The 9,414-nt window shown below is 54.7% G+C and overlaps 1 protein-coding gene across 1 annotated transcript; it reads right to left on the reverse strand.

Moving 5' to 3' along the window:
• Positions 1-2,420: 2,420 nt before the first annotated feature.
• LOC104503097 (C-terminal-binding protein 2-like) lies at positions 2,421-9,214 on the reverse strand. The gene is made up of 8 exons (XM_010158496.1): positions 9,058-9,214; positions 8,821-8,965; positions 6,248-6,454; positions 5,423-5,637; positions 4,521-4,651; positions 4,251-4,378; positions 3,620-3,740; positions 2,421-2,624 (listed from the first exon to the last, which is right to left on the reverse strand). Exons 1-8 carry the CDS (start codon positions 9,181-9,183, stop codon positions 2,453-2,455), a joined length of 1,245 nt encoding a protein of 414 aa, XP_010156798.1. The 5' UTR covers positions 9,184-9,214; the 3' UTR covers positions 2,421-2,452.
• Between the last annotated feature and the right edge of the window lie 200 nt (positions 9,215-9,414).

The following is a 9,414-nucleotide window of genomic DNA, read 5'->3' on the forward strand; positions in this document are numbered from 1 at the left end:
TGCTGTGGCTCTCATCAAGGGGGAAGCTGCCTTCCCGTCCCATCACGACCTCCACAGTGCTGGACAGAGTCGAGCCACTGTCTGTGCTGTCCGCCTCCACCCCTCCTACCCGAAACGGGACTGGCTGTTTAATCCCCAGCCCTACTGGTCACCAGTGTGTCTCGGCACCAAGAGTAAGAACTGAGGAAATCAAGTGTCCCCAAACGCGATCTTCCCACTCTTCCTCTGCTCGGTTATGTGACTGGGCTGCAGAGATATGTCCAGTCAAGAAAGGGGAAAAACTCTTTTAAACAAAGAACTCTATCTTGCCCGGTGTGCCGGAGGGGACAGCGTGCTCTGATCCCGTATTCACAGGGCTAGAAGCCCCTTTCCACAAAACCATCTCAGACCAGAAGCTCTACGCAGGGCAGGGGTTTTCAGCAGCGAGCAGGAAAGCGGAGTTCCTGACAGACGGCTTCCCTGACGCACAGCAGAGCTCTCGCTCCCTGAAACTTCTCTCTGCCTGCCCGTCAGAACAGCTTCCTGAGCCAGCAGCGTGTAAATTTGGATTTCCTAGAGATCAGAGGGCTCAGGAAAGGGCTGCTGGTTACTCCACGTACAGCCGCAGTCGAAGGTCTGCAAATGCAAACTCTGAGCTCTGGGCTTTTGTTTGGAAAAGCTGCCCTGGAACCTGTGCCCACCACCAGTCCCAGCCTGGGAGGCCAAGGAGGTACGTGAATTTGAAGCAGAATCAGCATCATCCATGAAAAGAAAGAAGCCAAGAACCTTCCCCGAGACAAATACCTTCCCAAAGACACTCCGCCCTAAAGAACCAACGCCATCCCCCTAACGGCGGCTGCTCAGAGCGCGAGATCTGCAGGAAAACACCTGAAGTTCACTTCCTATTTTCCTTCTAGCCAGGGGCAGCGGCAGAGAAAGGAACGGATCACCTCGCTGCACTCCTTCAACTTCCTGACCCCGCAGTCAGGTTCCCCCGAACACCCTGCGCAGGACCGTCTGCACCGCAGGCTGCGCTGCCAGTCTCCGCCCAGCTCCCGGCTGCCAGCGCAGGGCAGAACCCGGGGAGGCAGGAACCCACACGGAGGGGCTGCCTCCCACCCAGCACCTGCTTTAACATTCCACACCACAGGAACAACTCCACGGGGAACGACGACATCCTGTGCGCGGAAAGGCCGTGACTGAAGCGTAACAGGATGAAATTCCAAGAGGATTTGGAATTAATGAAAATCTCCTGCGGAACCTGTTTTGCCAAGGCCTCCGTGCCCCTCAAAGTGATTCAAATCCCATCATTTGGGAAACAGGAAAAGACTTGTGAGCAACGCTGCTGCTGTGGCTTCAGGCGACACGCAACAAGTGGTTTTGCTCCGTCAGTGTAACCGAGCCGATCCACGTACAACACCCCTGCCTCGCCCTGCCCACTCCGGGAGACATGGGAGGCGCCAGCGGGACCAAGGCAGCCCCTCGGTCGGCTGCTCAACGCCGTCACCCTTCTCCTCGGCGCAGGCAGTGTCACCGCGCTGCTACGTCACCTCTAGACGCAGTTACAGAAAAAAGTCGCCAGCATGAAGCTCTGTGCTGCAAACGACGGACACGCCGCGGGTAATGCGCGTTTGCTGCGAGGCATGCGCCCCAGGAGCCGGCAGCCACACGTCACTGCTCCCTGCTGTCACCCACGGCAAGCTTTTCCCAGTTCTGTGTTCTCTTTCCGAGTCCCACAGACCCCAGGGTGAACTGCTCTGAAGCCCACAACACCCTGGCCACCAGAACACATTTGATGACATTTTAATCCCTTCCACGTCATTGCCAAGGCTGGCTTTGAGACTGGTACCTTCAGGCCTAGTCCCGCGCGGACAAAAGTCCGCGTGGTGAGGAACCTGCAGCGCCTGCGCCGTGCCTGCTCTCCCAGGAATCCGTCGTTACAGCGAGAGAAGTAACGCGGAGGGCTGAGCCGAGGCTGCATCCTACCAGGGGCAGAACGAGGACAACACTCACAACTTGGCCAATTCATTAGTACTTTTCTAACATCTGCCCCACGGCTCCACTTGGAGGTTCAGCCAAATCACACCAAAGCTGGAAGTCGCTACCGCAAGGTGTGCCCGGAGCCTGGTGCTGGGAGCGCCGAGGGCCACCCCTCACCGGGCAGCTCTGCTTGGGTCCTCAGGCGCACGAGGACGGTTCCCTGTCAGGGACAGCCAGGGCGGATCCATGGGCAGAATCGCTGGTTACACCACCACTTGTGAGGGGAGGCAAGGTCACTGCTGCCCTGCCCCAGGGCAAGGGAAAGACTCATTTAAAACTAAAGGGTTACAAAATAAAGGCAAGAGCTAAAGTTTGCCGGTAATGAAATGCATCCTCCCGTCCTGTCCGAACAGGAAACAGTCTGTAGGATGTTAAAGAAGGTCCTAGGAGATCCCTCCTGCTTTTTCTGCTGCCAGAGGGGAGGAAGATGGTGCTATTGGTCAGCGGGAATCTCTCTGTCGGCATCCAGTTTGCTCGTCTCTCCTGGGGAAGGGGTACGCGGTGCAGAGTGAGAAACCGACGGGATCCCGTGAGCTACAATCCCTTCCACTCCCGCTGGTTCTGGCAGCCCAGGGGGGGCTACTCCCACTACTCCTGGGGGAAACCTGAAACCAACAGAAACACAGGAATTACAAGCTTGTCCAGCAGAGTTATGCAAGGGGAAAGGAACAGTGGAGCACCGGCCAACACCCCCCTTTCTAACGGAAGTGCTCGGAGACGACACAGGAAAAGCCTCCGGAGCCCGAGAGTGGCACTGACAGCCTAGTGCCAAATGAGACCTGCTCTCTGACAGGCAGAGCCTCAGGTCACACACCAACCGTCCGGAACACAGCTGGAGAACAGTGTGAGCATGGTGTGAAGGTACATGGAAGGGCTGGAGATCCCTCCCCATCAGCAGCAGGATTGCAAGCTGCCAGTTACCCTTGGCTGGGCTTTGAGACAGAAAAGGTAAGGAACCGAGCTAATAAACCAGCTAGACGCAAGGTGAAAAGAGGACAGCAGTATTAAGGAATTGCTAACGAACCATTCTTGCCATTACTCCCACTCTGCCTTCCTGGGCCTTCTCCATAAACACATCTGAACCTCTGCAGGTCTCAAAGAAGGGAAGAGGATACATTTCCTACTTTGCAGATGTGAGAAAAACAGAAGAGAAGCAACCTGCCCACAGTCGCTTGGCAGGTCTAACAGCCAGGGACGTGCCCTGTTCAGGCCACTGCCCAAAATCCACTGACAGGGTCTCCATGGTCCCCACTTGGGCTACAGCAAGGGCTGTGCTTTGCGTGCACAGCCCTGACGATACGCACAACTTGTAAGTGTCAAGACCCAGACCTCTCTGCAGGCAGCCAGCCAGCTTCCTTACAGCACGGGAGCTCTTGGGCAGGAAAAGCTAACCAGCGTACGGCCGGAACTAGTAATGCCAAGTGCGTGTTCGGTCTTCATACAGCTGCTGTCAGGTTGCTGGAGAGCTCACACACAGAGCGCACGTGAACCGCAACACGCACGGGCCGTCCGCAGACCCCGGAGGGATGCTGGCCTACCTCTGTTGGAAGGTGTGTTGATACGCCTGGAAGCAGTAGCCCGGACAACCTCCGTATCTCACCTGTAAGCTGCAGCTCCGTTGAGTTCTGGGTGGACAGTGGCAGGATCGATACTGGACCACTGAGCTGCTAACAGCAAGTACTCCTTATTGACACAGTTCCTCAGAGCATCAGGTATGTGACCTGCAAGAGCACCAAGAATGACAAAACACCCAGGACATGAGTAGGAGGGGCTCATTCACTGAAGCCTTTACAAAGTAGAAAGGAAATGCACGGCATCTTTTCCATCTACCTCCACAGGATAACACTGGGCAGGGGAGTCTCTGCTCTGAACAACTGTTCTCCGGAGAAGACAAGAAACTCATCATTCCTTCCCACTTTGGGATCTTGTGGAAATTACTGGCCCCAAACGGCCATTGCCAAGCCTCGCCTTCCCAGGAGACGGTACGTGCCGGTCCAGGACGAGGCGTATGCTGCACCCACCAAGGGAGCCATTGCCAAGGGTCTGGAAGGTGTACCAGGCACAGGGCCTTCCCTCCAGCATCAATAACAAGACTCTCAGAACGCACAGCCACAGTTACCAGCATGTTCCAGTTCCCAAAACCAGTTACTGAGTCTGTTTTCGGAGCGGTCGGCGTACTCCCTGCAGCGCGCCAACACAGGAAAAGCAGAGCACACGGTCGTCCTTGTTACCTGTAATAGCTCTGCGGATCTCCTTGGCGGCGTCTTCCCTGGACTCGATGGAAGCCTGCTCGCTGTACCAGGCAGTGTGAGGGGTGCAGATTACATTGGGTGCATCTTTTAAGGGCCCCTGAGCAAAGCTGTGGGGAGGGGGGAAATAAATAAGTGGTTTCTGTCCAAGAATGACAACCCCATCTGTCCCCTCGGGTGTCACCGCGACCCAAATAAACCCCCAGGAGCCAGCGCAGGGGAGCCAGAGGTAGCAGCAGCATGCAGCGTTACCTGAAAGGCTCAGACTCGTGCACATCCAGTGCTGTTCCTCTGATCCTCCCCTCTTTCAGGGCTTGTGCTAAGGCTTTCTCATCCACCAGCCCGCCCCGGGCTGTGTTCACTAAGAAGCAGCCCTGGCGCATCTGGAAGAAGAAAAATAGGAAGTGGGTTGAGAATGAGACTTTCCAGGGGAGCAAAACGAATCTTGGGAAGACTACTGGAAATGAGCAGGAGCCTGCACTGACTGGATGAGGCCTGGACGACCCAGGAGTGCTCTCACCGAAAAGCTAACCACAGGGGGAATGCCTGCAGGCAATGCTTGAGAAATGTGCTTTAAAAATGAACAAACAAAACCAGGCGGCAACAAGGGCAGAAGTGGAACTCTCAGGTTCTGCACTCCATGTTCATCCTACTCCGTTAAAAAAGGAAGAGGACAGGAATCGAGTAGCCATCTACACAAAACTGGACTACAGCGTCCAGGCGTCCCTCGTGAAAGCACAGAAAAGCATTCCACGAGGAGTGGAGGAGAGCCCGAGACTGACTTTGCAGTGGGCTTGGGCAGTGGCCTGGGCGGAGCCGCGGGAAGAAAGGCACAGCCCCAGCCACACTCCCCCGCTCCATCCAGCACAGCCGAGGACGCCCCTCAGAGGTCCTCCAAGCTGCCGGGTCGCCCAAAACGTTCTCTGCACGTCAAGTTACTTGGCCAAAAAGAGCCAATCCCATTCTTAACATGAAATGCGGCACAGCACAAAGCACAGGCACCCGGATCCACACGTTCCCAGCCTCCCATGGCAGCGGGAGGCACACGGCAGAGGCAGCAGGATTCACACGCTCTCAGCCTCTGGGAAAGCAGCAGTTTCTGTTTGCATTCATTTCCACAGTGCTCTGTGGGGGAAACCAAGCTCCTGCTGCACCTGTTTAATAGTGAAGTCATTGATGAGGTGATGGTTATGTTCATTCAGGCTGCAGTGCAATGTGATGCAATCGCTGTGCATTAGTAGATCCTGCAGGGTTCCTACTCGCTGTAAACCCAAGGATCGCTCCACTCCATCCGGCAGATAGGGGTCATAGAAAATCACGTTGAAGCCAAAGGACTTGGCTCGCAGAGCCACTGCCTGTCCAACTCGGCCTTCACAAAAGAAAACCCACAATCATCAAGGAAAGGTAAAACAAACTTTAAAGACAAGATACTGGGGCAGACTGGGAGCCTACGCTGGAGTCTACTGCCAGGGCCCAAGGTGCGGCAGCCCTGGAAACCCCTAGGGTTGCCGTAGGGATCCAGAGGAGGGTTACTCAGTGCTGATCCCCTGTGGCTAATTCTGGTCTTTCCCCATGCAATAGCCAGAGCCTAGCCTAGAAGGAGCTCTGGTTTTCACACCGAACCTGGACCCCGAGTCAGCGCAGTAACAATCTCATTGCAGGAACCTGGGCAAGCCATTGGTAGCTTTCCGTTGCTCTGCTGCCGATGCAGGGCCTGGCACACAAGGCAGCAGTCAGCAGGAGAGCTGGCCGAACGTTCCAGTCCTCCTAGCCCTCTGAGCATGAAAAAATCCCCAATCCCAGGACACAGACCCAGCTCCTGGAGACCAGCATCACAGAACAGGGCACTAGCGCTCCTTACGGGTCGGTGTGGGTCACACTGAACAGCTGCAAAATTAGCACTTTTTTCAGTCTGTGACTCTTAGGTTCCCAAAAACCTTCACAGTTCACTTCTCGGTGTAGCAATTCCCATCACTTACCTAGTCCAATGATGCCCAAAGTCTCCCCACGGATACGCACAGCGCCTCCAGCCACCTCTCGAATCTGCTCTACGCTGGAGGCTCGATTCCCTTCCCGCATGGCCTGATGCAGCCAAGTAACACGGCGATAGAGGTTCAAGATGTGGCAGAGGGTGGAGTCCGCTGTCTCCTCTACTGAGGAGGAAGGGATGTTGCAAACTGCAATGCCTACAAAGCCACAGAGGTCATATGAGATTTTTAGCATCACAGCGCTAAACCAACATAGAGCTCTTCAGGTCGGAGTGTGAAAGGAAACTTGGTGCTCCAGAACTACTGCCAGGAAACACGGGATTCACTTCAGAAGCTCGTTCTGCAGCAACACAGATGCAACCAGCCAGCTTTCAACCCCAGGTAATGTCATTCCTTCCTTAGAAATACCCATTTGTCCGACACACTCACCAGAAAAAAACGGCTCAAATGAGAAAACTGGGTCCTAGAAGTGACGCACGAACTGACTGGTTGGGAAGATCTGCACCCAAAAAGATGCACGCTTTCCAGAGACACTCCTGCCAGACCAACTGGCAGACTGTTAGAAGAATTAGGACAGATGGTTGATCTCTTTCATGCCTCTCAGTCCAGCTCCTCACTGCAAGCATCATCTTCCCCAGGAGCAACAACAATTAACTCCCTGAATGCAGAGAGAAGCCACGGGAGCCTCTCTAAATCCATTAGAAGTTACACTTGAAAACAGCAGCACCTAATGCTGCCACTCTGGAGTAATGAACAGCCGCAGGGGAGCCCAAACCCCATGGCTACAGCCACCCGCTGAAGAACCGACGCGACCAGAGGCACAGATTACTGTCAGGAAAGGGAAAGAAGGAACACTGCAGCAAAATCTGGTCATTCCTGAGCAATCTATTAAAAAGAAGGTGTGGGGGGAAGCGGGCACAGGGGCTGGCAACGCACCACTTGACTGTTGCTGCCATCCTTCCTTCAACAAACCAGCCAAGAAATCAAAATAACTGGATGGAGAAACGGCCCCTTCCCAAGCGCAACCCCAGCCACGGCCAAGCCAGGGAAGCCTTCCTCTGCGGAAGCCCATCGCCTGTCTAAAATCCAGGAACAGAATCTCGGCAGCGGTTGAAGGCACATAAAGCCAGCAGCGCATCACTCCGTTGTACGACTGTTACAGAGGAGACGGCCGTGCTCTCCCCAAGCGCCAGCCGCACGCAGCCCCGGACACCCGACTCCTTTGCTCTATCAAGTCCTTTGCAGTCAGGCCGTAAGGTCTCACAGACGACTGGGAGGACACGAGGAGGGCAGACAGGCAAACCAAACTATCTTTCACTTCCCTGGTTACCACCTCATTCGACCTCAGACAAGGCACCTGCATTCATCTCCCACAGCTAGACACGAACCTGTGCACTGTCACGCCTACGCGTAAGACACCAACGCAACAGCAGCCCCTTGGTCAGGTGTGACCGTTCCGAACGCACAAGGGACAGGATCTTACCTCGGAATGAAATGAAGGGTCTGGCTAAGCACAAAAATGATCAGTAAGTGTCCGTGAAAAGGCAAATCTGGCCCCGCGTAAGGGTCGTCACACCATCGCTCCAAAGCAAGAGTGGGAAGCCGCAGCCCGACGGTGGGAGAACTTTGACCCATTTCTCCCTGGGTTAATGAGTGTGAAAGGGGGAAGGGAAAGCTTTGAATCCGAACGACTCGAAGATCCTGAGGAATGAGTTAGGTGCCAAACTCAGCCCAGAGATGTAATGGCTGGGTGAGGGCCAGAGGCCTTGCCAGGGACTCTGGGGACTCTTCAGCTGAACATCTCGGATGGAAAGACTCCTTTTGCTCAACGCAAGCACCAGACAAACGCGCTCTCTGTGGCTCTTCTTGCAGATCTGGAAACTGTAATGCCTGTTTCCATTTTATATATAAACACTTGCATTTGACTGAACCTTAATCTGATCCCTGTCACGTTTGGGAAGGCTTCCGATCACCGACACAAACGGAAAGAAGGGACAGGGTGCTGAGCTGACCCACCTCACCTACAAGCTACAAGCTCCAATGGGCTCACTGCCACAGGTTTAATAAACAGCAGCTTCTTGTCCCCTGATCCAGACTCTGCACATGCCTCGGGCTCTAAAGGGATCAGTAATAAAGTGCTGAATCGGCACCTACCTGCATAGACAAAAAATTAACAGGACAACTCACTGATCGAGCATTCAGTTAGTGTATCCCGCGTCAGCACCTGCAGGCGGCTTTCAGGCAGAGTTTGCTCAACTCTCTCCCCACAAACAACCCAAAGCTACCTCACCAGGAGTTATCTGGGCACCACATTCAGGTTTCTGAATCCCCAACCGTAGCGAAGACACCAACATCCCCCGCAGAGCCACCTGAGGGCTGAGAACCTCTCAGGCCACCTCCCAGCCCGACACTGGCCGGCTTCCTAAAGATGCCTGACACTGAGCAGCTCCGGACCTTTGTACACAGGTTTTAAACGCGTTCAGCTCTAAAACAGAAACACACGTGCAGCATTGTACTTCACATGCAGTTCTGATTGCAACGGAGCCCTAACGGTGTCGTCATACCTAATTCTGCAGCGGATTTGATGTCAACATTGTCATAGCCACTGCCAATACGCACAATGACCCTGAGGGCTTTAAATTTCTCCAGATCCTGACGAGAAAGGGTGATGGTGTGATACATCAGAGCTCCTACCGCCTCATTCAGCACCTGCAACAAAAACCAGGCCGCGTCAAGCTCTGCTGTGGCTGCTCTGAGAGGCAGAGCTCCACGTCCGACTGCTCGCACAGGTTCTTGCCCACCTTTTCATGGATTTCCTGAGTTGACTGAGCGTCACAGAATGCCACCGTAGCAACATCCTTCAAGATGGGCATCTCCACAGTGCAATCCCGTCCATCCAGGAGCGCAACCAGTGGCCGTGCCGGCATCGGGCCATTCACCACAGGAGGCCGTATGCCTACGAAGAAAGCCAGCGGGAGTGGTTACGGGAAAGGGAGAATTCCGGAACGCTCATTCGCCAGTCCAGCAAGTCCCTCGTCCTGCGAGAGTTCCGCAGCATGGAGGGGGTTAGTCAAAGCCAAAGAAACAAATGGGAAACGAAGCCAGGGAAAACCCCAGCCCTGCCACCACCACCTGCCGGGGTGCCCAGTCCGCTTCCT

This window comes from Eurypyga helias, unplaced genomic scaffold (assembly GCF_000690775.1).
Source record: "Eurypyga helias isolate BGI_N326 unplaced genomic scaffold, ASM69077v1 scaffold30660, whole genome shotgun sequence".
NCBI classification, from domain to species: domain Eukaryota; kingdom Metazoa; phylum Chordata; class Aves; order Eurypygiformes; family Eurypygidae; genus Eurypyga; species Eurypyga helias.